General features: G+C 41.7%; 1 protein-coding gene across 3 annotated transcripts; it reads right to left on the reverse strand.

Moving 5' to 3' along the window:
- Positions 1–31: 31 nt before the first annotated feature.
- On the reverse strand, positions 32–27930 carry senp5 (SUMO specific peptidase 5). Of its 3 annotated transcripts, none has more exons than XM_078206332.1 (10): positions 27823–27930; positions 22119–23619; positions 14577–14682; positions 12682–12829; positions 12337–12384; positions 11545–11622; positions 10043–10180; positions 5777–5860; positions 5107–5157; positions 32–2747 (listed from the first exon to the last, which is right to left on the reverse strand). In XM_078206332.1, the coding sequence occupies exons 2-10, from the start codon at positions 23602–23604 to the stop codon at positions 2637–2639; spliced, it is 2250 nt and encodes a 749-aa protein (XP_078062458.1). In that variant the 5' UTR covers positions 23605–23619; positions 27823–27930; the 3' UTR covers positions 32–2636. The 3 variants fall into 3 exon arrangements, 2 of the variants coding, with proteins under 2 accessions (XP_078062458.1, XP_078062467.1); XM_078206341.1 differs by lacking the exon at positions 27823–27930 and adding an exon at positions 25312–25390; XR_013496553.1 differs by lacking the exon at positions 10043–10180 and adding an exon at positions 9898–9968 and having other exon boundaries at positions 109–2747.
- Positions 27931–27970: the final 40 nt, after the last annotated feature.

Raw genomic sequence — 27970 nt, forward strand, 5'->3', positions numbered from 1 at the left:
GTTATCAAGAAAGTTTAGGATTAAAACTCTTGCAAGAAAAAAAATCCTTTTTACATTTAAGTGGTTTACCATTTAAAGCATTGAAATTAATATGCAAACACCAAATTTCAAAAATTTACAGCATTTTTATGTTTGCAATGTTAATACTTCAGATTTAGGGTAACAATTCGATCATGGATAACAGCATCATACAAACACTTCTTGGTATTGTGTGGTAATTCATTCTCAGTTAATCACAGCACACTTAACCAAAAATTTCAGACTGAGAACATAAAGTATGCAAAAAAAAAACTTCCAAAAGGTTACACCACACAGTAAGGAAAAAGAAAAGATGCAGGTAGGGCAATGAGAAGTCAGTAATAGAGGGTTAGATACTTCTCAAATACTTTATTGTCCAATTTTCATAACAACATAGAACTAATTACAACAGCTCTCCCTGTGTGAGTAAAAAAAAAAAGTCTCTCCTACTTTACTCACAGCTTCTATTATTGCACTAATGTTTATAACGTTACACAACTTTCGTCTCCTAATCTGTAAAAGACTTGGTGGGTTCGGGATACAATGGATGGTGTACCAAGATGGTTTCAGCGCAGTACAAAGTAGATCTTGTATAAATATTTAATTGCATCTTTGCACCTTCCTAAAGGGTATTGGCCGTACGATGCACTGTCATTGCTCACTACCATGAACACAGGTTCAATACAACTAGATGGTGCCCACGAGAGTCTGGAAATTCAGATTTAAAAACTCCTTCCAGGATTGCGAAATCACAGTACCAAAATAAAGCAGTTTATTTTCAGAATCATAACCAGAACCTCCATCTGCAAGTATCCAGCACTTAAAATGAGAAAAAGATCAATTTCTGACGGAAATACTCAAATCAATGCCTCTCACGCTTCCTAATATAGAAGGAAGTTTGAATAATTTTTTCACTTACTGATTTGATTTCAAGTCATTGGGACAATTAACTGTCGCAGTGAAATTTATGCTTTGGCCAAAGCAATGAATGTACATATTCTAGATTTATTCTGAGTTCAGACTGCAAAGTTTGGGGCAAATTTTGAAAAGGTTTAACTATGGGCGAAAAAAAAGTCAAATACTAAAAATCTGAAATTTATTTGCAATATTGTTGTAGAGCAGTAGGAGGTTAGCAGTCTACACTCCTCCCCTTCCATGTTTCAAAACTGAGCATTATCCAGAAAAACACTCACCCTCAAACACTTGACTCAATTAATTTAAGAATTCCTCCACTTAAATTTCCATCTTTTTGCTTCAAAGAAAAGATGAAATTTTTTAAAAAAGTTCACACTGGTCATAAACCAGTTTCCTAAGTTACAAATTCCATGATTTGACCGATCAAAAAACAAAATATTAAATGGAAAACGGAACTATAAAAGTAGGTACAAGATACAGTGGTGTAATGGTTGCGTTGTTGAGCAGGTGCTCAAATCCCACCATCACAGTTTGCAAATTTTAATTCATGTTAAAAAAAAGTGATCAGTAAAGTGAGTATGAAGGTGCCATATTGTCGTTAAAAAGTTACAAACCTGAGGGTTATCAGGCTTGGCCCAAATGTGACTGCAGTCTCATATCAATGTGGTTGACTCAAATGCCTTCAGTTGCATTATGTCAGCAGTTCATGGAGGCTCACCACAACCTTCTCAGGGCAACTAGAGATGGATGATAGATCCTAACCTTGCCAGCAATGTTCACAACCAAACAATTAAAAAACAAAAGGTTACGTTGGCAGGACCCAAATCTGCAAACACTTGGGTACCTGATGTTTTAAGGGAAAGAACTTCTATATGGAGATTAGTCCTTCGGGGCAAAAGATTCAGAGTTAGAAATAAAATACAAAAGAATAATATTTTTCTTCAAGCAGAAAGGGAAAAGGCTTTTCATCAGTATGAAGCGTGGCAAATACATACACCAACTCAGATCAAATTATAATTATATCACTCTAGCAAATTCATTCCATTATTTTACTAATGAAATGGGGAAGCACAGCCCATTGAACGTGAGAGAGAAAAATTCAGGAAAACAAGTCAAAAATATGCTTTAGTTTAAACATGTAAAATTTATAGTACTGATGTCCAGTGTTATCATTGCCTCTGCCATTCACAGTACTGACCCCAGAGTCACTGCGTTTTCTTGAATGAAACTATTTTCACTTTTAAACATGCTGCAGCTCAACACAATGACCTAATGGTCATTAAACATCTGTAGAAAAAGTGAAAATCTCCCCAGTGGATATGAAGAGGGGGCTTCTCACTTAATAATACCTGGAACAATTTCTACACTAAGACTTCAGTTTTCCCCTTAAGTTAATGTAAATTTTACTACTTCCTTTACTTTAGAGGTTCTCAAAATATGCAGACAATAAGGAAGTCTAAATTTATAGTCTACTGCTACATGCAATTTGTCAGCAACAGGCCAATCGAGCAAAGTTGTGCTTTTATTAAGTCTGAAGGTGCTCAGGCCATGCATGCACCTGGAAAGGAGGTTAGCACTGCCACTGTGCCTTCAGTACTTCCTCCCTGCCTTCCACATGGCATGTAACAGTACTGGCCACACCGGTCTCCTGGAATGCAATTTCCTGGCGAGGAGTTTCCATCAGCAGTTTTTTTCTTGCCAGCTCACTCCAAAAGCTTGCACTCGCACAGTTCTCTGTAGATCACCTTTCTTACTTCAGGCATGTCCTTCTGAGAAAATTGAAAGGGTCTTCCTAGAGCCAGGCACTTGCAGTACTAGAAGGCCAATAGAAATACAGCATCAGCACATTGAAAAGGTTGCAAATTCTTGAAGGAATTGGCGAGGAGCAGGAGGTGGGAAAACACACCACCACCACCAGTCAATTCAACAGAGAACAGAGGAATCAGGACATGACAGAAAGGAGGAAAGGAAGTATTTATATAGCACTCTACCACATTTCTCCAAAACAGCTGTATAAATATTACAGTAGGCTAATGCAGCATCCATAATCCAACACTGCAGGAACAGCAATGAAATGAATTAACTAATTTCTTTTTTGGTGGTGATGATTGAGGGAGGAACTTTGACAAGAATATTGGAATATGTGCCTGCCATTGCTTCCGTGATATATACCAGCAGAACAGACTTGATGGTATGATGGTTGTACCGCAGTGTCTAACTTGATTATACACCGGAATGGCTTTGAATCATAATCCTCTGATTCAGTGCTACCAAGCTGACATAATGACAAACTGAAATGTACTACTTGGGTTGAGCACACATACCTAAATGATAGTAGGTTAAATGACAGTAGGTTAAATGACAAATAACAAATACAAATGACAAATAAAGTACTTATTTGTACTTGCCTATATTAAACCTCAACAATCCATTCAGTCCATTATAGAGAGCGTCTTCTCACTCTTGGCTGAATCTTCCCACTCGCCCACACATTTCAGGCATTCCAACACCATTTTACACTTTAATCTTTCTTTCCCATTATTTGCCTCAGGTCAAACTTCCAATAACAATCTTGGCTTGGAAGGAAGTAGGAAGGCAAGTCTATTCCAAGTATCATTTTTTTTTCTACAGTTGTGCAACAAGGGTGAGATGCAGCCAAACCAAAACACCTCAACACAATCTGACACTGAGGCAGTAACCTGCAATTGTCAACATAATCAACCCAAGTCACGTTTACTACAGAAGGTTTAAAACAAAGTAAAATCAAGGCTATTAGAGTTAAGAAATCCTTAGCCGTGGTCCATTATTAAAGTCATTTATTTCAGGTCACCCAAGTTTCTTAGGATGTTTTAGTTGTCTCAGGAAGTCCTTAGGAATGCTCAACAATGGCCTGGATGTGTTCTATTGGACATGTTCACTCCAGTGATACGATTAGGTAAATTCTGCCTCTTTGCTCTTTCAACAAAAAGATCTTTAAGAAGTCAGCCAGAAGTTAAATGCTACTTAATGTGGATTCGGAGAAAATTGAGATACTGAAGAGAAACATATTGTTCGTTTAAAGAATACTTGGCAGAAATCAATGCCAAAGACAAAGAGAGTATAATCAGATTATAATAACATGCCTTACGAGCGGGTGCGATGGGGAATTCAGTTGGAACGTATTTTAAAAGCTATAAATTTATGGGTTCATTGAAGTGTGCATTTTACTAGGATAACAATAGTATCTTGCTATTTTAGCAGCGTAACCACAAACTATGGCGATTCTTCAGCAAAGTTAAGGTTCGGAAAAACTATAAATGGCAGCTTCAGAGTCCAGTTTCTGGCGCTTAATTTCCTCTTGAATGTTTGCATGGGAAATGTTTAACTCACCATCTAATTAATAAAAAATACGCAGGCTTATTGTATACAAAAAGAATAATAAAAGCTTAATGTTTCAGAACTTAGTGACCACTTGCATCTCTTTTCAGGTGCTGATATTTTCAGCATTTTATATCAGTATTAACTGATTTAAAACATTTGCAGTTTAAAAATAAATTGACAACGAAATGGCATTAAAATATTTCCTGGCACTGCAAAGCCTATAGAATCAATATTATGACCAAAGGTGGACCCGAGTTCGAATCCTGGCTTGGGTGAGTGTGTGTGTGGACCTTGCACATTCTCCCCGTGTCTGCGTGGGTTTCCTCCGGGTGCTCCGGTTTCCTCCCACAGTCCAAAGATGTGCGGATTAGGCGCAATGGCCATACTAAATTGCCCCTTAGTGTTCTAGAATGCGTGAGGGATTAGCGGGATAAATATGTGGGGTTATGGGGATAGGACCTGGGTGCAATTGTTGTCGGTGCAGACTCGATGGGCCGAATGGCCTCTTTCTGCACTGTAGGGATTCTATGATCTATGATTTCTCCTGTGAAGGTAGTAATTGTTGATGGGCTGCAGTTTCATTTGGGCCCTTGGCCCTCAAACATTCTAAAAACAATTAATAAATTGAGGATTGAATCTATTTGCAGTTTTGTTCCTGATATGTATCTAGTCTGCTTTGCCTTCAGAGGTTTCAATTGCTGCGAGCTAGGAACCATTTTCAGCCTTCATAGGTGATTTGAATATTTTATTAGTCACCAAGCTTCACAACCACTTTACACAATTAGATCAGGGAAAATGAGAAGTTGTCCTTACCTGAAGAACAAACACACCACAGTCACTATCATTTTTCTGTTGAGGAATACACTATGGGAAGAGAGAACAACACAGGCATCAAGTACAATATACACGCATTTCAAAGCAACACGTGCAATTTAAAAAAAAATTAACCCTTCCTCTCAATGTCTTCCACGGACTATCATCATGTCCATGGGGAAAAGCAGCGATATCACAGACAACCCAAATCCTTTCCTCAAAATCAGATCCACACACATGCACTGCCTCGGCAGACTTGCATACCAACCACTTTTGTCCCTCATGCTGCAGCAATCTAATTACCAGCCTGAGGTCAGTACAAGGACTAAACATCTGCTCAGTCTGTTTTAGTATGTGTTACTGGAGGAAGCCAGTCTGTTATGAGGAAAAAGTAGTTGCAACTTATTTTCATATGAATGAGATTATGCAAAATGTACGTTAAACAATCTAATGTGTGCAAGTAGGAACAAATATAAAATTTGTTAGCTTTTATGCAGAATTGAAACCACCTCAACCTCAAACAACAGCAACATAAAGGCAGAATACTTTAAACTTTTGTTTTTATAAAGCACATATACAATTTATAGCTACATCTGTAGCAATCAGCTAGTTGCAGTCTGGAGCCTACCGTAAATTTAACCTCAAGCAAGTTAATCTGCCTGAACCTTACCGTCGTGGCAAAAGCTTTCCACCCTTCCAGGAATGCAGGAAGATTCCTCTCACCAGCTTCTGTCTTTAAATACCTCAGAATGTTCTGTGAACCAGAAAAGTTGGGCAAATCAGACATACAGCAAGAAACAAGCAAAAACATGCACCAATTTGAAACTGCTCCAAGTTACTTTGTTGGAATGGGAGGGTGGGGACTGGACTCAAAATGTATACACACCATGCCTTTTTGCCCCTCATTAATTTTAATTCCTCCCTGAACGGATTTACATCTGGAGTATGTTTCCATAAGTGTCAGTTATCCTCCAGCACATTACCTCAGTCAGCTAGGGTAATATAGTTGCACTCTTAGTACAATTTTCCATTACAAAGGCATAAAAACACCGACATCAACCTTCCTTGAATCTGAGTTTTGCACCCCACAACAGTTCCTAGAGTATGTATTTCAATTACATGTTTCAAGAGCAACATCACGGTCTATGGATGTGCTGCAAATTCAAAGACAAGAGGTTTCAACAAGATTATAAGATGCCGTGATCTAGCATCAAACCATGTTAGCGGTGGTTCTTTATCAGGATTCCTCAAATATCAAGTTGTTAGTCTTGGCCAAGGCATCATGGAAGCTGGCAAATGGAAGGTGAAGTGATTGCATAGAGGCAGGAAGGTTTACATTTAAGTACACATATATTCACTTGTTAACAATTATATTCTAGGTTGCTCTTGCTCATTGTAGCTGATAGAACACAGAGAAACATGTGGTCTTCTGACCACCTCCTAACTATGAAGTGAAGGCACTTAAGCAAAATGTCACTAAAAAATAAACTGTAGTAAGTACTTTTAACGAACCTACTAAATTCTGCATAAGCCAACGTTCAATAGTCAACAATTTTCTTACTAGAAAAGGACTTTCCTCCAATAACATTTCAAAGACTTGGAGTATCGCTGTTCAGGATTATTTCACTGGGTTGATTTCACAACTCAATCCACTTTTTAAATTGGAATAACCGTGCACCAATAATTTATCAAAATCCTTGCAAGCAAGAATTTATCACCTAAATGCCCATTGGTAGCATCAAAAAATCTCCTGCTGCTCACCTGATTTTATTTTTTGGACACGTGCTCGACATTTGGCCCGTCATCTTCAGAGCCCCATTAGTTCCTTTACACCACTTCCTGTTTTGGGAATAACCAACCAAAAAGCTGGAGTGTTTTTTAGACTTGGACATTAATTGCATTTTCTCACGCTTATTGGGTGTTGAGAATTCTTATACAGGGATCAGGGAGACCTCACCCCCTTATTCCACATTAACTGCCTAACTCAGGGTAACTAAGCCATGAGATGAGACAAGTCTTTCCCTTTCTCTGCTTTTTTTTCCACTCGTTTCTGCATCTATTATTCTTCCCTTTCTTATTCTACCATCAAAAACATTGTCCTCTCATTTATGACTCCCCTTCTTCTACTTTGGGCACCGAGATCTGCTGCTCTAAGATTTAATACTTTATTTCTTTTTGGAATTGGCGGTCATCACAATCCAAATGGAGCAAGAATGACATAACTAACATCAGAAACTGAAAATTAAGAATATAGCCTCAACTAGATGTTCTAACTGATTCTCGGTACTTGCTGATACTGGACCGGCCCACCTGGCTGCACTTTGCCATTTTCCCAGGTTTCTACAAAGAAACAAAACTACGAACCATAGCATGAATTCTGCCAACAGCACATCAGCCATGATCAAAATGAATGGCAGAGCAGGCTCGAAGGGCCGAATGGCTTACTCCTGCTTCTAGTTTCTATGTTTCTATATTAAAAAAGGGGAAAGTAGCCTAGGGTAGCTGTGCAACATAGATCAGGTGCCTATCTGAGGAAATACTTGTGCATACATGTTAAGTGACGTTCCTGCCCGAGAAGGATGACATAAAGCCGACACAAAGGCAGTGCATTTGCGACTTACTCCAGGAAATGATGCAAAGGAACTTCCTGTGCATATTTAAAAGGTAGTTTTAAACCCCTCCCCAGTTCATACTTCAGCAGACAATGTTTGCACGCTGTGTCTTATATGGTTAGACAGCATCCTCCATATTAAACAGTTGTTGATTAAAAAATACAACATTAAATAGTTCATGAGCAACACACTGAAAACTGGGCGACGCTTATTGTTCTTGCTGACAGTCTGTTTGAATCCAGTTTCAAGTTATGAAATACAGAATTCTCCGCCCACGTGCAAGTGAAACGAACATGGCAGCAGTCATCTAGTTCTGAATCGTTGTTCATTCACACTGCATAACCAAGCACAAATTAGAGGAGAGAAGGGTAATGGTTTGGCAAATCAGTGCCCTTTTAGTTCAGGATTAGGGCACATTTCTGATGGTCCTGATTTGCATTCAACCTGTGCTCAATTTTACTTTGACATGATGGATGGAAACATCAGGGATACTAAATTTCTCCATTCCTCAGTTAAGAGCCTTCACTCGAGGATAACAAAAATCATTGTCTTCAGATAAAGAGTGAAACAATCAGTACTCTCTCAAAAGTGTAATCAGAAAGTTACTGGGGTGAATTACGGATGCACATGCTGTTCACCTCTGGAGTGTTGATGAGTGGACAGAACTCAGATGCAACACTATACTGAATGATCAGTTTCTGTGCCATCTATCCTGTGGTGTATCCTATGTAATATTGCCTCATTGCCAAGTAAATGTACCTTCTCCTTTCTCTAGTCTAGTAACTTCTGTTCTATTTGGGAGAGATCACCTTCCCCTAATGCTGCCATTTGAACCCTCATGCTCCATCCTCTTATGAATTCACAACACTAAGTACTGTTATGTTTTGTCACACTGGATCAGGTCTTCAGGTTAATGGAGCAATCAAACTGAACATTAAAACAAAGGTACCTATGACACTTGAAAAAAATTACCTAATGTTTTTTTAAAAAAATGAAAAACTCCCACAAAGAGCAATGTGATTTTGAGCAAGTAATTTGTTTCTGGGATTGAGTGATAAATACTGGCCAGGACATGGATGATAATGACACTGGTTTTCTTCTAAATAGTGCCATAAATAATGACATCAGATCTTTTGCAACCACGCGAGACAGTAGTATAGCCTTGGTTCAACGTCTCATTTGAAAGATGGACAGAACATAGGCCACTGAGCCAAGGCTCGGACAGTAATTCACTCCCTTAGCACTGCACTAGAACGTCAGCCCTGATTTTTGTGCTCGAGTGGGACTTGAACCCACAACCTTCTAACGCAGAGGCAAGTGTGCTAGTAAGTGAGCTATTGCTAACCCTGTCATTAATATGAACCATTACATTGCAAACTGTGTTCACTGACTGAATAAATAAGGACTGTGACATTTAATTATTGTTGCAGTATAGAGTTGGGTCCAGGAATCACTAGTTTGTTGGGTTACTACCGGTACATTTAATAAAGCAATGACAACGATTGACCAATAAATGGATTCACACATTAAACTATCCAACAGAGCCTTGCTCTTAGACAGAATCTTCCTATGGAGCTGTATATGCAAACAGCACAAACATAGATTTTATCTTTATTTATTTGGTGTTAATCTGTTGTTTAGTGGCTCTTATATGGCACTTACTACAAGGGTACACAAGTTTATTAAATTGTATACTGCATTGTCTGACAATATCCCACAACTCGAGACAAATTTATTTTAAAACACCGCAGGAAGAAGTTTACATTCCGGTTGTGAATATGAAACGCTCATACGTAAACTGCAGGTACCTACTTTCTGTATCCAAATATCTGAAAAGAGCTTTACCATCAAGTCAGAAACTGAACGAAAATAGCACTGGGAATAACACAAAACAATGGGCTTGTTTTCAACTTAGAAGAAACTTGTGGAGAATGGCTACTCTGGGAAATGAAATGCTGTGCAAGAGGAAAGGTTCGATTCCTTGCCTGCACTGAATTAACTGCTCACATTGGGAATGCTACAACTGCCCTCGCCATCCCTGGACTAGAAAGGAAAGAGAAAGAAACAAAAGATCAGGCAGGATTCCTCCTTGACATCCAGTAACTTGAAATGGGCACACGAGTGGAGGATCAAGCTCCCTACTTTGAACGATCTACTACTATTCACTGCAGAGACTTACACATGAAAACACCTGTCATTCAGGAGGCCTTCTATCAGTACTCATGGAACCATATTTCAGCTGGTCACTGCCTTCAAGAAAGGACAACAAAAAGGGAAGGTTTAAAACAAAAAGTGACCACAAATAACTCAAATGATCGCCTTACCTGAACACAAGAATTAAAATGGATGCCTTGAGAATCATAGAGACAAATTTTCCTATTTGGAAGATCAACTGTTAGCAATGACCAATGGATTTCCAAATGAATAGGGATTAGTAACAGGGCTTTGCTGAATAAATCCACCTAGACAGAAATACAAGAAGAAACACTTCTGGTCAGGCAGACAAATGGTCTGAAGAAAACAAGAACCTGCAGCTTGATTATCGATTAAGAGGTTTGGAACCAAGTGTACGCGAAAGCAGAGGCGATGCAGAACAACACAACAAAAATGGTTACGGGGGTTCTATCACTGGTTTTGGAATGGGAGAGAAAAAGACAACTGTTAAGGTTCCTCTTAAAATTATGAACTGGAAATGAGAGGTTTTGTAGTGTAGAACTGGGGGATATGCTTAGAAGCTGACCTCTTTTTAGGGCAAACTAAATAAACAAACTCAGATTAATGAATTTGATTGACACGCATTTTTAACATATCCTGTCTATTCCGATGTACTTTGTCTGCTTTAGCACGTTGATCAAAGGAGGCAATCTTAATGCCATTTTGGTCCACTTTGTGGTAATTTCCATTTACGGGATAGCAACCACAAAATTTGAAACCTTTGATTTATTCCTGTCGAATTTTATACGTTCATAAGATTATAGGAGCAGAATTAGGCCGTTCGGCCCATCGACTCTGCTCTGCCCTTCGGCCGTGGCTGATATGCTTCCCATCCCCATTATCCTTCAACCCATTACCAATTAAAAATCTGTAACTTCTTAAATTTACTCACTGTCCCAGCATCCACCGCACTTTGGGGCAGCGAATTCCACAGATTCACAACCTTTTGGGAGAAGTAGTTCCTCCTCAACTCTGTTTTAAATTTGCTACCCCTTATCCTAAGACTATGACCTCTCGTCCTAGTGCAGTGCATGAGTGAGAGAGAACAGGTCAAGTCCAAAATAAAGGAATATCCACGATTAGACTGTTTAAAAATCTGTATATATTAGTTAAACATCTTTCAGGTTGGTTATTACAATACGGAAGTCTGTAACAATGTGCTGAGTTATGCTCAAGGTTCATCCTTTTAAATACACATATCTAGAAGGATCTAAACCAAAAAGGGCAAAATTCTCTTTAAAGCAATTTGGCTGAAAAACATGGGAGTGCTAGTTCAGATTAACTATGCAAACAACTTGGCAGGGGTTGTCAGTTTTAGTACAGGGGTTGGTTTGGGTCAGAGCAATCACCTATTTTTGAATGCGACAGGAGGCTTTCTAGTCTGATGTAAAGACATGCTTCCACAGGGACTGGTCAAGTCAGTCACACATGTGGAAGACAAAAGCTTTATGCAGAACTGTGCAGTAGACAACATTATAATTTGGAAGGAAAGGTACGGCGCACCCCATGGTATTCACCACCACATCAATAGCTTCCACAACAATTCCTAAAATATGCTGGACTTGTAAAAATCCTGCTGCTTGTCACAATGCACTCTCTCTCAATGACTCACCTTTTTTGTCCACCGCTTCACTCCATTGTATCCTTTAGTTTGAAGTTGCTTGTAAAAGAAGCTATTGAAGAAGTGAACCTGGAAAGGGGAAGCAGCAAAATGAATGAAGCAGAAACCTGTTTAACACTAGGCATTTTTGCTTCGTTGTCCTGCCATCTGGAATTTACATATATGATAAAATGCCCGCTTTTTGTCAGATTTATGGCCCCTACTCCCCCCGATGGCATTAATAACTGCCAGATTAAAGTTCAATACAGATGCCAACCACCATCACTTCAGTGGGCATTTTTCACAAGTGAGTATTGGCCAACTACTTGTCTGCTTCACAGCTGAGCCTGATCCCATTCCACACATGGAACTCCAGCAGCGATTGCTGGATTGCAATCATGGGAGGCAAACAGGTTGATTTTCCCACATTTTAACCAGGGGCACTGAAGCACCAGTGCTGTCCCTCCAGATGAGATCACCTAATTGAGAACTACGGATTAGACTTGATGCTTCCTGTTATGCACAGACCAGCAATTCATTACTTTAAACAGCTGAGGGTGGTGTCTTTTCTCTAAAAGTTCCACCCCCCGCCATGATTCCCAATCAATCAGGAAGGTAAGCTATTCCCTGGGCATTTTTGGTACTTTCTGGAGGTAAATGAGCTGGCCAACTTGCAACACTTTAGTTTGTTACAATTGAAAGACATGAACACCAAGGAATTCTGTACCAAACGGTGAGGCACACTATCAAAACTATAATAATGTATCTTCTACCAAAGGTCAGCCTTTGGTATTATAAACTCACCTTATCCGGTACTGCATCTACAATCAGTTCTCCGTACATGTTTATTACCTGCAAGGAAACCAGACAGTTAATTATTTGTTCACTAGTACAGACTGCATTCAGCTAAGGTGATGCCTCCATTCAATAACGTAGAAAATGCAGTGGAGATTATAAAATTATACACGGTGGATGGTGGCTACTACAAGGTTCTAACCTTTTAATCTAAAAATAACTTAATTTTCGATGTTTACACCCCAACCTCACTAACAATAAAACAAGTTGTTACTTTGCTGAGGTACACGTGACCCTCCCAAGGATCTATTACAGTTGTAAACATTTCTGGCACAACTTGTCCCCTTGTCTGACCTGATCGTTCAACCAGTTCTCTCCATAAAGCGTAGCCAGGTCATCCAAAGTCAAAACATGCTTGTTGTAAACCACTTGGAAACTGGACACTGGTTTGTTCACCTGCGCTTTCTGATACTTTCGTATTTCCATTCGGATGAAGACCTTCCTGAAATACACACAACATAGAGGATACAATTTAACATGGCCTCTGTACTGTTCGAGAACCATATTTGGAATGAGCAAGGCTCTTAAAGGACACTCCTAACAGTCACATTTTTCATAGGAGTACAAAGAGGGGTGAAGAGAGTACTTTAAAAAAATGTTTTTTTTTAAAAAATGCCTTTTTTTCCCCTTCTTAGCTGAAAGAACCAATTGTCACTGAGGTTTGGTTGCACAGGCACGAGCAGTGTAAAATGGATTACACAAGTGGGAGCCTAGCCCGTGAATACTGGCAGGCTGTTTCACTGTGGACAACATCACACCCAACTCTCACTCAACTTTCCAGCTGAAATCGGTTTCTGTTTGGTGGTGGGGGCAGGTTTATGGAAAGGGAAGCGTTTGGGTTGTAACTGTAAACAATGCTGCCTTAATAAGAGTGGCTGCATTCCACAAGTAATTATTTGGAAATTAAGCAATAAAGCATGCTATAAATACAAGTTCTAACATAACTTATGTTATGTGCACATAACATAATAAGAGCCACATGCTCTCAGAGAAATCACAGCTGAAAGGTCTATTTTATTGGATAGGTTTTCTCGGTAGAATCTAGCAGTTCCAATAAAGTTGTTCAATACTCCTTTGAGTATTTTGCACAAATGTCTAACTGCTGAAATGAAGCAAGCAAAAACATATATTGGCAAAGGACCCAGGGAAGAAGGGGAACTTAATGGAGAGGGAAGATAATGAAAATAAAATCCAACAGCTCAAAATAAGGAACGCCTTACATGATATTCCTCTTGAGAAAATTTGCAATTGTGCAGAAGTTTTGCTCGTGTCAGAGTACAATGTATGTGCTTCAGTATTGGGTTACAGAATTCTCTCCGTCACCCTTACTACTTCACCATTTAACAAAGTTAGTTCAACCAAGTCGAACCTCACGAGTTTGAATCCTGAGACATTTATTAAGGGCTAAACTGTGAGCACTTTACAAAAGCTAAATCTCAAGGACATGATGCACCTCAAACTTTTCAAATTCAAATGAATCAGGAAAACAAACTGTTTAAAGACTCATCACAAGGGGCCCGATTTTACCAAAACTTCACGCCCGTTTTCGGGCACGAAATCGTGGCAAAGTTGGGCGTCGGGCCTAAAACGCGGTCCAGACCCGACCCAAGGCCAATCGCGCCTTTACCAACGGCTGATCCGGGCACCGATCCGGTGCGCCCCCGAATCGGACAGCGGGCCGATGTAAATGCATTTGCATGCATTTAAATTGGCATAACGAAGCCCGCGCCCAACTTACTCAAGGATTCCCACTTTACGAGGTTCCGATCCGATCGGCGCCTGCGCATTTACCGTGTTGCTGAATTCAAGTCCGATAGGGCTTCAACTCAGCAACTGAACCGCCGAATCGCCCACCACCCTTCGCGGAGCGCCCCCGTGAACCACCCCGGCAGCCCATCCCCCCCCCTCCCCCGCCGAATCGCCCCCGACCACCCTTCGCGGACCGACCCCGTGCTGTCAGCACTGTCTTTGACTTTCGCGCCCGGGTGCGCTGGGGCTTCGAACTGCGCATGCGCAGGTCTGTGCTCCGACAAATGCACTAGGCCCCGCCCACCGGACCTACGCCGAAAAAAGGCGTATGGGGGCGCTGGAGCGCGGCTGCCGGGCGCGGGTCTGATTTACGACCGCACCCGGCACTTAGAGCCGATTTGGTAAAATCGGCCCCAAGGTGTTCTCTAAACCATACATACCTGTCGTGGAAATCTTGATGAAAGAGCTGCTCTAGCTTCATCAGAACATCATTCTCGCTAAGTGGAATAAAACTCCCATACTTCCTCAAAAACTCATCCAGGAAAGCTGAGAAAAACAAAATACAGATCAGGAAAGTATATTGCCCAGCTTCACTCAATCTGGAAGTAATCACGCACTAAAACACATGACAGCAACAACCAGTTATAGAGCTCACCTAAAACTCATCATGCTCACTAGCTACGGAAGAAGCCTTTGGCACCTACTGGGTTGGTGATCTGCTGTGACAGATTGCATCTGGTACAGTTTTAAATATAATTTGCATTTGCTTTCTCAACTCTGGTTTCTACAGGGTGCATATTACAGAAAGAGATGTTATTTGCTTTTGTTACATCTATAACCCCACCTGACCCAAACGGAGCACAAGAGGAGAGTAAGGGATTGATATATGCAAGCGATTAAAATTTGTTCAGAGTGTCCCCTCCCAAGAGGGTAACTGATTTTGTGTGATAATATTTCTGAAGATGGTAAGATTTTCTTTAAGATCAAAAATATCAACTATAACAAGGATGAATGTGAGTTAGCTTTTAAACAGACATGGAGTGAGACAACCCGAGTTAACTTTCGAGTTTGTATGACTCTTTAGAGTTCTGAAGAAGTCACACAGACTCGAAATGTGAACTCTGTTTCGCTCTCCACAGAAGCTGCCAGACCTGCTGAGTTATTCCAGCATTTTCTGTTTTTACTTTACATTTCCAGCACCTGCAGTATTTTGCTTTTAATTCAACATTGAGTACTTTGACTCAATTGGAACTGTAGATAGTCATGACAAACTGACAGATTTCATTTTCAAATTGAACAGTTTCAGTGATCATAAAAAAACCCCACCATATTTATAAACTTTTGGGTGAGAAACTTGCCAAACATGGAACTCAGCTACACAGACCATGAAGGTAAAGTTTCAGTCCACAGTTGACGCTAAGTTAGTCTGGGTGATAGTTGGGGGCATTACAATTGGCCATAGGTACACTTGACTAAGAAGAGGAAAATAAAAGTCATCAGCCAAGGGAAGAAAGTGGTAGGTAAAAGGTCAGGTCAGACTCAGCTACTGTGCTGTCCTGCTGTCACAAAACCACAAAAAAATAGACCATATGGTCCATCAGGCCTGCTCTATCATTCAACATAATCATGGCTGACCTTGGGCCTTCAATTCCATTTTCTACCTGGTTATCATATCCCTCAACTCCCTGCAAAACCAAAAATCTGTGTATCTCAGCTTTAAATGTATTCAACAATAGAGAATCCACAACTCTCTGGGGTAGAGAATTCTAAAGATTCACAACCCTTTGAGTGAAGTGAGCTCTCCTCATCTCAGTCTTAAATGATTGGCCTCTTATTCTGAGACTCTGCGCCTGTGCTTTAGACTGGAGGAAACAACCTCAACATCTACCCTTATCAGGCTCCTCAGAATTTTGCAGGTTTCAATGGGATTGACTCTCATTCTTCTAAATTGCAGAGGTACAAGCCGAATTCAGTTGGCCTCTCATTATTGTTATTCCCAGGGAACAATCTAATAAATCTTTGCTGTACTACTTCCAATGCAAATATAGTCACCTTCCTTAAGAGCTGAGAACAAAACTGCACAGTGCTCCAGGTGTGGTCTCACCAAAGCCCTGAACAAGTGGAAGGAATAAGGAATGACTTCCTTATTCTTGTATTCCAATCCCCTTGCAATAAAGGCCAACATGCCATTTGACTTTGGATTGCCTGCTACACCTGCATGCTAACTTTGTGTTCCTTGTACAAGCACACCCAAGTCTCTCTGAACATTTAACACTTATAAGTTTCACCCCTTTTGAAAATGCTCTGCTTTTCTATTATGATCAATGTGAATAACTTCACACTTCCCTAATATGATACTCCATCTGCCATCTTGTTGACTACTCATCTAAACTTCTATATCTCCTTGCAGCCTCTGTATCCTCCCACAGCTTACCTCCCCACCTAGCTTGGCATAATCAAACTTTGATGCATTACCCTGTCTCTTCAACTAAGTAATTAACATATTGTAAATAGCCAAGGCTCCAGCATTGATCCTTGCTGCACTCCACTATTCACTGCCAACTTGAAAAAGCCCCGTTTATGCCCACTTTCTGCTTTTGAATTAACGAATCTTTTATCTTTGTTAAAATACTGCTTCCAAATCAACAAGCCCTTATTTTGTCTTTTAATCTTTTGTATGGCACCTTGTCAAATTTTTTTGTGGAAATCTAGATATACTGCATCTACCGGTTCCCTTTTACCTACCATTGTTTAACCGACCTCTCTCTCCCTCCTTTCTCTATAAGTGGCGTAACATTTTCCAACTTTCAATCTAATGGGAATGTTCCCAAATCTGTGAAATTCTGGAAAATCATAGCCAGCAACCCACTATCTGAGAACCCTCGGGTGTAGGCCATCAAGTTTTGGGGACTAATTGGACTTCCCACCCCCCCCCCCCCCGCCTCATTTCTGCCAATAATAATTTATCTCTGCTGAAATTAATTCTCACTTATGTTAGCCCCGAGATTAAAAGCAAATTACTGCAGATGCTGGAATCGGAAACCAAACGAGAAAATGGTGGACAAAACGCTTTGACAAAGGGTCATCTGGACTCGAAACATCAGCTCTTTTCTCTCCTTACAGATGCTGCCAGACCTGCTGAGATTTTCCACCATTTTCTCTTTTGGTTTTAGCCCCTAGATTACCCACTATGTCTGGTATGAAACTTGTCTTCTACTCTGAAGACAGACAAAATATTTGTTCAATGCCTCTATTTCCTCATTCACGTGATAATTTCTCCTGTCCTTGCTTCTAATTTACTTTAGCTACTCTCTTCCTATTTATATTCTAATAAAAGCACATACAATCTGTTTTTATATTCCTGGCCATTTACTCTCATTCTATTTCTTTCCCCTTTGTATCAACATTTTGGCAGCCCTCTGACTTCTAAAACACGAAGAGTTTTAACAACACCAGGTTAAAACTCTTACTGTGTTTACCCCAGTGCAACGCCGGCATCTCCACATTCTAAAACACTCCCAATCCTCAGACCTACTACTGTTTTTTGCAACATTGCGAGCCTCTTCTTTTAATCTAATACTATCCTTAACTTCCTGAGTGAGCTTTGTGCATTCAAATAAAATAACCTTTCAATTGTTTACATCTACTCCCTTCAATATCCTTATCCATCAGTGTACAAATGTTGTTAAACTCTGTCCTGTCCCACGCCGCTTGTCTTTACCCACATTGTTATACTGTTGCGATGCCTCGACTTTTGTCTTTGGATTTCTAAACCTTCCTTTGCTTGACCTCTCCCCCTACCATCATCTCTTAGTTAAACTGGCTACCACCTCTTAGTTTAAAGCCCTGTCACAGCCCTCGTGATATGACTGGCCAGGACATTGGTCCTAACCCAGTTCAAGTGGAGCCCATCCCAATGGGGTAGCTCATTCTTCCCAGAGTATGGGATGTCAGTGCCCCATGAAATCAAAACCACTTCTTCCCAAACCACTCATTCAGCCACACATTTAATTCTTTAATCTGCTTGACCCTACGTTAATTTGTGTGTAATTCACGTAACAATCTAGAGATGATTACCTTCGAGATTCTACATTTGAATTTGGTCCTTTGATCTTCAAATTATTTATATGTTCTACCTATGTCATTGGTTCCCACTTGGACCATGATAATTGGGACCCCCCGCCCCACCATCCCACTGCCTTCCCACTCTCTCCAGCCGGAATTAGGCAGGTAACACCAACTTTGAAGCTCCCAGTTACAGCTACAGAGAACAATATCTATTCCCCTGACTATATGGTTTTCTTTCACGACCACATTCCGCTTTAGTCCCCCTACTAGAATGGCATCCCTCGCCATGTTGCCATAGTCAGTCCGCTGATCTCCCTTGTGGCCCTTCTCCTCATAGGTAGCAAGTAACTTATACCTGTTGGACCAAGTCAGGAGCTGAGCCTGGTTCCCTTTACCCGCCTGACTCTCAGTCACACCCTTTGGTCCCTGACCAACTCTAAGGTTCTGTCTAACCCAAGGGGTGCGACTGCCTCCTGGAACAACGTATCCAGCTAAATCTCCCGCCCCCTGATGCCTCACCATGTCTGAAACTCCAATTCCAGCTTAGCAACTCTGAGCTGAAGTTGCCTAATTTAAGACACTTTCAGCACAGATGTTTGCCTGGGATTGCAGTGCATTCCACATCCCCATATGAGATAGTCAACAACACAACATGAGCCCTGCCATTTCTGACCAACTGATCAGTTGATAATTTACACAGATAGAGTAATAGAAAGCTGCACACACCAAGCCGAGATACAAAGCAATTCACCAAATACTGGCGGGTGAAAAAAGTAAAAAAAGCACCTTTTTGTCCCTCTGCACCAAGTTTCCAACTACTGAATATGTCTACACCTTACTCAGGTGCAGTGTCCTAGCTGCATACCCCTTTTTCCTTCAAACATCTCGTTGACAACATGTCCCTTCACACACGAAGATTGCTTATTTTGGCAATGGGACGACTCTATCCACTCAGTCAAGGGCTCAAGGCTGAGGAACAGGGGGGAAACCCTTCCAAGTTAAAATATCAGGTTAGTACTTTGAGCTGATTGGCCCTGAAATTCCTGCGTCTTGGGAGGGTGGTATCGGGGAAAAGGCCCAGTTCTGTTGGAACTTTGCCCCTTGCTCCCATGAACAGCTTTTCGGAAAGGGTGCAGGATTGGCGCGAGGGGTTTGGGCATGTCATACACTTGTAACGCTTCCAACATTATCACTAAAAGTAACAAGTCTAACAGGGTGGCAGCTCCCCCCAAACTGCCAGAAATTCCATCTTTATTGATGCTGAAAATTATGCATTGCACAGATAATTCCTGGATCATAGTGGAAGTGGAGCCATCAACAGGGTAACAGAAATTTTGAAGCTGTTATTTTTAGCTGAATGACTGGAAATGTTGCTCCGAAACCACCACCATCCAAACATGGAGCAAAGCTTCAGGCAGCACGGTAATCCTTTGGGAACTCATCCCTTTTATCTAAATGAACCCGGCTCTGAAATTTTGGACGGGGATTAATGCCAAGATCGAATGGTGGCTGAAATGCCGCCCTCTTCAACAGGGCCCAAAAAATTGCAGGCTCCAAGTCTTTATTGCAGGAGAATAGACACTGGAACTATTGGGGAGATTAGCTTTAGAAGACCAATTAAAAATAAAAGGGCCACTATTCATTGATTCAGATTCATAGACGTTTCTGGCTCAGGAGAAGATCATTCAGCCCATCGTGTCCATGCCAGTCAGCAAAGATCAGATTACACGAATCCCATTTTCCAGTGCTTGGCCCATAGCCCTAGTTGTTATGACAACGCAAGTGAATATCTAAATACTTCTTAAATGTTACAAGAGTTTCTGATTCAACCACTCTTTCAGATGGTGAGTTCCAGACTCCCACCATCCTCTGGGTGAAAAGCTCTCTCCTCAATTCCCCTCTTAGCCTTCTAACCCTTACCTTAAATGCCCCCTGGCTACTGACCCTTCTACTATTGGAAAAATCCTATTCCACCCAAGCTATGCCCCTCAAAACCTTATACACCTCTATCTGGTCTCCGTTCAACTTTCGCTGCTCCAAGGAAAATATGGTGAGTAGAACTGCACACAGTACTCCAGTTGCGGCCTCACCAGCATTTTATACAATTCCAACATTAGATCCTTGGTTTTATATTCTATAGTTCTGCCAATGAAGAAGAGTATCCGTATGCCTTAACAACCTCATCTACTTGAACTGCTGTCCTTAGGGACCGGTGTACTTGTACACCAAGCTCTCTCATTTCATCTCTCTCTCTTAGTATATTCCCATTTATTGTGCATTTCCTACAACTGCTTGACCTCCCTAAATGCATTACCTCACACTTCTCTATGTTAAAATCCATCTGTCATTTTACTGCTCACTCCACCAATCCATCAATCTGGTTTTGTAGATTACAGCTATCCTCTACACTGTCCACTACTCGGCCAATCTTAGTGTCATCTGTGCAAATTTTCCAATCGTATCCCCCACATTCACATCCAAATCATTAGCATATAACACAAACAGCAACGGTCCCAACACTGAGCCCTGTGGAACGCCACTTGAAACATCCATCGACATTACCCTTTGTTTCCTGTTACTAAGCCAACTTTTGATCTAGTGTACCACATTACCCTGCATCCCATGGGCTTTTACTTTATTGACCAATCTACCATTTGAGACCATGCTAAAATCCATATACACAGCATCCACTGTACCACCTTCGACAACCCTTCTTCTCACTTCATCAAAGAATTCAATCAAGTTTGAGGTAAAACCTTTCTTTAACAAATCCATGCTGACCATCCCTGACAAGTCGATGCTTTCCGACGTGAAACTTAATTCTCTCAAGGTTGATTCTACTGTTTTGCCCACCACCAATGTAAGATTAACTCTTCCTGGTTCACACACAGATTACCTATATGGTCCCAATTGGCCTTACTCTTCCCCTAGTTATTCTCTTGTTCCTTATATATTTAAAAAACCCCTTTGGGCTTTCCTTTATTCTATCCAACTAAACTTTTTCATGCACTCTCAGCTTTCCTAATTCCCTTTTACAAATTTCCTTTGTAATTTTAGTCTTTTCCTAATTTCCTTTCCCTGTTATACAAAAAAATTGACATGACCAACTGTGAGAGTCTTTGCTTCTGCTCTTTTAAAAATATTTCGTTGAAACAATTTTGTAGGGAGTAACCGAGAGGAGGTACTGAGATGAGGAGGCCCATTTGAAGCTCTCAATTAAAGTTCCAGGTTGTACCCGAAGTATCAATGCAACTTCTCTCAGTTTGCCTCCCATTTTACATTGCCTTTAGCTTTAATCAGTAAAACGAATGTTTGTTAGAAGGTTTTCAAGTAACAAGCAAGGTATCAAAGCCCTGGAATTTCTTAATGAGGTTTCTGAGAGAATTGCACAATGCGATTCACCAAGAAAGATACTGCCCATGAGAACAGGACACGGGGTGAACCCGTTTCATCACATTGTGGATGTAGGTGGAGTAAATCTCCTTCGACCTTCGCCACTTCTTCCTGTCCTTTGTTACCTTGCATTCTAATTGTATTCTAACAGTTGTCTGGGGAACTACAGATGAGGAATGCAACATGAACTGCCTACGTCTGACAGCTAAGCCAATTGGAGGGAAGTGGAACCAACCAAATCATACGGAAATAATTAATTTTATACGTTTTTTTTAAACCACTGCTTAAACAGTACAATGTACCTTTTGTTCAAAAAAAGGTGGTCATGGGAGCACTTTCTTTTCAAACTGACATATTCCTCCTACTCCATTTGCACCTTATCTACAGAACCATTGTGCCAAATAGAGTACAAGCTGGATTGCTGGTTAATTTCTATATTGCTCAAATTATTCCATTTAAAAAACAGCGCACGATTATCTTAGAAAGAAATAGAAATGGTTTTCTTAAACCAGCAACTGTACCATGAATACAGGATATTAATGGTTCACTGGCAACAGAGCAGGTCTGAGATTCATTCTCCTTTCCCTTTTCGGCCTGACTCCTAGCTGGCAGTTCAGTCCTCACCGATGTGTGCTCAGCTTGTTCCTTGGTAGATCTATAGTAAATGTGGTCCATCAGCTGTGGTTGAAGCACAGGACATGGCTCACCACTTTGCAAACAGACCGACTGGCCAGATTGATTAAGAGAAGCGCTTGTGTGTCTACATGATACAGGGCTCGGGTCCATTATGGCACTGATGACCTGCATCTCCCCATCACAGACTGGGGTTTGGTTTGAAAGTCTCCCCTGCGCGAGGCTAAACAACTGGGATGTCCCATCAGCTTTCGACCACTTATCTGCACCCACAAGCTGGTTGGCACCAGCATCCAATCCAAGAGGGCTCGAGGGAGGGAACACTGTTTCTGAGTTTTCATCGACTGTTTGATTATGTTCAACAAGCTTTTCACTTGAATGAAAAAAATGAGGCAAGGCCTCCTGCGGTTGCGAACTGTCCATCCTTTCATCAAAGGGCAAAAGTGAAACTTCGCAGCAATTAGTCAGGCAGGAATTGTCTTGTTTCATTGTCTCTGATGTACCACTATTCTGATCTGAACCAAACTGCACATTCTGGTTGGAATCTTCACCTTTGGGAGATGGCAGAGAAGATATATCACATGCCATTTTATCCAAACATTGGCCAGCCTTTTTTGGATTCAAGGATTGCACCCAATTTAACTTCTCTTGCTTTTGAGTGGTAGATTTTTTCCGCCTGTTTTGATTATTAAATATTCTATAATGGAAGCTAAAGAGAGAATGTTTCCTGTAGAGCAGGCAGATTTTGTGCCCTTTCAGCTGCCGCTTTGTCTTGCGAGGTAAGTTATTAGGCAAGGAATCTTTGTTCCCTTGGAAGTCTATTCTTTTGTAACCATTTAATAGCTTCTGATTTATAATCCTGTCTTGAAGCCCACTGTTGTTTCGCTGGGATTTGGGGCAAGTTACCGTGGCAGGTGTAGTTAGATTTCTCGAGACTGCTGTACAATATAAAAGTGTCGATTTGCAGTCAGAATCTGGGGCTACAGCATTGCTGTTCCAATCTTCACAAATTTCATGTCCCTTACTTTCTCCTTCCTCATGGGGCACCAAGGTTGTTGTACACGTTTCCTCGGTTGGTATGTCATTGAGGCTCGAGGTCAACAATGCTGTTTCCTTCTGTGCCGCCTTCAAATACGCGATGTCTTTCACAGATCTGCACGGTTGAAAATCCGAAAGCTCCTTTCTTAGCACGGACCTGACCCGTTTTTTCCTGATGGACAGCCACAGACGCTGCTTTTGTTGATAATAAAACTGTCTTTGGGAGCACAACGAGCCTTCCAGTTGCTTCCATTTGCTGTGGTGGGATTGCAGTTGCTCTCTAAGGTTTGCCCTCAAGAATCTTCTATAGCATTTGCCATCGCTGTGCTCCTTCATAGTCTGACAGTTCGGCTGTGAGAAAACATTAAGACAAAACTTTAAAGTACATATTGATAGCAATTTCTTAAATACCAGAACTGCGAGTTTAAACATCTTATTTTGAAAAAGAAAGCTAACTTGGTGGCCTTTCGAAATCTGGGATCGGAATTGGAATTCAGCCCAAACTGATGGGCAAAGATCTCATTTCATTCCTTTGTCGGTTCCATGGATTCTACAGGAAACATGCATTGATAGTCCTAACCCAACAATAAGAACCCACAGCACAAAATTTTAAAATAAACTGGAGGTAATAGTCACACAGTTTACAGAATGGTCAATCTGGGAAGGGAAAGCTTTACTTGTAGTGTCTTTTGAGGTTTGGAAGCGAAATTGAGGAGATCAGTTCCCCAATCTCATTTATTCATTATCTCCACCCTATCTCCACATCTCACCCATTATGCCTACTGTTTTCCTTCCTAGAGAGCAGGTATACAGCTGCTTCCGTCAACTACATTCTTTGAAAGTTGCAGAGCGTTGTAAGCTTCAGTTTTCTTCCATTCCAATTGGAAAGCAAGTTGCCGTTTCTCATACTTTCAAGGAACTCACGACTTCCCTGAAAAAATGTATGGCTTGTCATCGGGAGAACTCTGTTAAACCACTGTGCTAAGTGCACTAGTAATGGTTAATAACTACAGTTGCACTAGAAATTAACACCATGAAAAATCCTGTTCAATGAAAAAGACTTGCATTTTTATATGGCTTTTCACGACCCCAGAATGTCTGAAAGTGCTTTATAGCTTTTGAAGTATAGTCACTGTTGTAATGTAAGAAAATGAAACAACCAATTTGCACACAGCCAGGCCCCATAATCTGTTACAGTGGTGCTTGGCAAGGGTTAAATATTGGCACGGAATCTTTAACATCCACCTGAAGGGGCAGATGGAGCCTTGGTTTAATGTTAATGCATAGTCACAGAAGACTATGCGTTGTTGGTTGGACAACCATTACATTTCCAGGACACACTCTCACCAAACTGCAACCATTTAAAGGATACAAAGTAAAACTGGAAAGCTGGCTGCAAATGTTTAAAATTAAACATCATTGTAAAGGGCTGCTTGCAGCATTGGAATAATGGCAGCGGAAATTAAGCATTCACGTGAACACCAAAACATTCTGAAAATCTGGACAGAAAAGCAGCAAGCAGATTAAGATACAAGGATCAGCCATTTAAAAATTCTTAAAGACACATCTTAAGATGAGCGACAAACATTTTCACAAGAAAATGCATTGTTACTCTGCTTAGTTATGTTTGGGTCTGTATTTTCTTTTTGAAATAATGACATGGTGGGAATCCTTCTGTGCATAAGATTCCATGATTCAATGAAATGTTCTCTGACACCAAGTGCAGAAAGAACACAAGAGCTAGGTGAACAATGGATATTAAAAATCAGAATGCTTCAGAAACATGTTATGGTTATTTGGATAGTGAAAAAAATTAGTTTCTAGAATTTTCTCTCTCGTTAAACAAAAATCATTCTCAAATTCAGTTACAGTGAGCTCCAATTGCAGTGCTTTAATCAGGAGGTCCATTTCAATCTATTACATGATCTGGTTAACCACCGTACTGTCTATTCAGTTAATTCTATTGCCTTTCTTTCAGCTGTAAATTAATTGTGCATCTTTAATTACTGCTTGGCATTGGTGTTAGGTATTCATTATACATACTATATTGTTGGAGCGCTCTGATAGGTGAATATTTTTAAATCCCAAGAGTGTTTGCTAACTCATAGTTGCTGAAGATCACCGTCTATGACAAATCCGTAACAAACTATTTTACTTGCAAAGTGCTCACAAAGCAACATCCTTGAAAACGCTGTTCCAAAATGTCAGATATCCACTCTTTATTCGTAGGCTAGAACGGCAGCTGGTTTAATTTATCTTGTCGTGCTGTTCACACAGAGGAGATCCAGATTTCCCCACATGGAGCTAGCTCATGCACCTGGCTCTGTTCTTAGACCTGATGCTTTGGCTCAGTGACTGGAAGGAAAGCCAGTGCAACAGAGGTTAATGGCGAGTAGTTAAACTGCACATTCTTCAAGCCAATTTCCTACAAGTTAAAGGATCCTTGAACAAGCAATGCTGCCACGAAATATTCCACCAGCTCTGGCCTTTTTGTTTACAAATAGGGCAGAAATCCTGCAGAGGGGAAACAATACTTGTCCACTCTATCTAAACCAGCAAAGAACATTGGCTGGTCTGGGAAACTGGGCACGTGATTGTTAAGATTACAGAAATAAATTAAATTTCAGTTTTTCTACTCATTTTACCATATCTTCATACTTCAACCAGACTTAACTATTCAATATTCTTAACTCCATAATCACAGAATCATACAGCACAGAAGGTCACGGTTCGACTCATTGTATCTGCGGAAGTTGAAAACAACTACGTGGCAGACATCAATACAGAATCCCTCTGTACACAAGTCATCACCCTCCCCCCACAGCATCACTCAGATCCATGCATTCCCCCTTGCCGGTGCCTCCCCATCTCCAGGACACGGTACACATACTATGCATCACGCCTCCTATCTTTAGGGTTCTCTACATACACTGCGCGTCCCCTCTCCTACTCTCAGGGCTCTCTCTATGCACACAGTGCAACTCCCCCCCCCCCCCCCCAAATCTCTAGGGCTCTTTAAACTGTGCATGCCCCCCCCCCCCCTCCCCATTTACAGGACTCAATGCACACTGTGCAACCCCCCCTCATATCTCCAGGCTCCTCTATGTCAGTGGTTCCCAACCTTTTATGTCATGGCATACCTCTATACTATAAAAGAAATTGAGGCCCACCTCCAATTTTCTGTCTTCTTCCCTTCCCTTACTTCTCTGTCCTCTCGCCTGTTTATTTGTATGTCTCCCTGTCTCTGTCGCTTCTCCCAGGGTTCTTGAACCCTTTTTGAGTTTTCACTTTTTGTGTCGGCACAGAGAACCTTTGTCTTCAGCTCCAAGTCCCGTCCGTCACGCACATGGGCCTGACCGACATAAAAATCTATACCATGCATGTACATGTCATTATGTGGAGATGCCGGCGTTGGACTGGGGTAAACATGGTAAGGAGTCTAACAACACTAGGTTGAAGTCCAACAGGTTTATTTGGTAGCAAACGCCACTAGCTTTCGGAGTGCTGCTCCTTCGTCAGGTGAGTGGAAGATCTGAAGGAGCAGCGCTCCGAAAGCTAGTGGCGTTTGCTACCAAATAAACCTGTTGGACTTCAACCTGGTGTTGTTAGACTCCTTACTGTGTACGTCTCATTCCCAGCCCGCACATGTGCAGGAGGCCCAAGATTCATCAGGTCTTGGAGATGCCGAACACAAAGCTGGAAATGAAGGATATTTTTAGTCCATTTTTGTGGCACGGGGTGGGGGGGGGGGATGCTTCACAGCACATTGGCTGGGAACCACTGCTCTATGCACACACAGTGGATCATTCCTTTTATATCCAAGACTTCAACACTATCCATACCCAAACCCAATCTCTCCAGGGTTCTTTACACGCAACGTCCTTCCTCCTCTCCGGCCCCCCCCCCCCCCCAAAACCATCTCCAGTGCTTTGTATGCTATTCACCCCCAGGTCTCTAGGATTCTGTACACACACTCCCTCATATATCGCCAGGGCTCTGCACACTTTCCCCCTCCACCACATATCTCCAGGGCTGTGTACACTATCTCCTTCACATAACTCCAGAGCTCTGTGCACTGTACCCCTTCACATAACTCCAGGGCTGTCTTTTCGTACACTCTCTGTGTACACTCTCTCCTCCACATATCTCCAGGGCTGTGTACACTCTCTTGTCCCCACCACGCACACATCTCCAGAGCTGTGTACAGTCTCTCTGTGCACTCTCTCCTCCACATATCTCCAGGACTCTGTACACTGTATCCCTTCACACATCTCCAGGGCTGTGTATACTCTCCTTCCCCACCACATATCTCCAGGGCTGTGTATACTCTCCCCCCTCCCATATGTCCAGGGCTGTGTACACTCGCTCTCTGTGTACACTCTCCATCTCTCCTCATCCGGGGGCTATTTCTGGATCCTCAATCCCCAGGCCAGCTCCGTGCAGTGGACCCGGCCCTCCTGTGGGAGCCGCAGCCCGATACCCAGGAGGCGGTGTCCGCCCCCCGCCCCCTGCCCCCTGCCCGCTGCCCGGGGAGAGTGTGGGTGTCACGGTTACCTGAGCACAGCGCTACCGCTGCCACCTCCGCCGGCGCTGCCCCCGAGCCGCCGCCATGTGTCCCTCCGCCCTGCAGCCCGGAGCCCGGCGCACGCGCACGTGTCCCACCCGCCCAGCCCCGCCCCCCGGCGCGCCATTCATGCGTCAT

Source organism: Mustelus asterias, chromosome 3 (assembly GCF_964213995.1).
Source record: "Mustelus asterias chromosome 3, sMusAst1.hap1.1, whole genome shotgun sequence".
In the NCBI taxonomy this organism is placed as follows: Eukaryota; Metazoa; Chordata; class Chondrichthyes; order Carcharhiniformes; family Triakidae; genus Mustelus; species Mustelus asterias.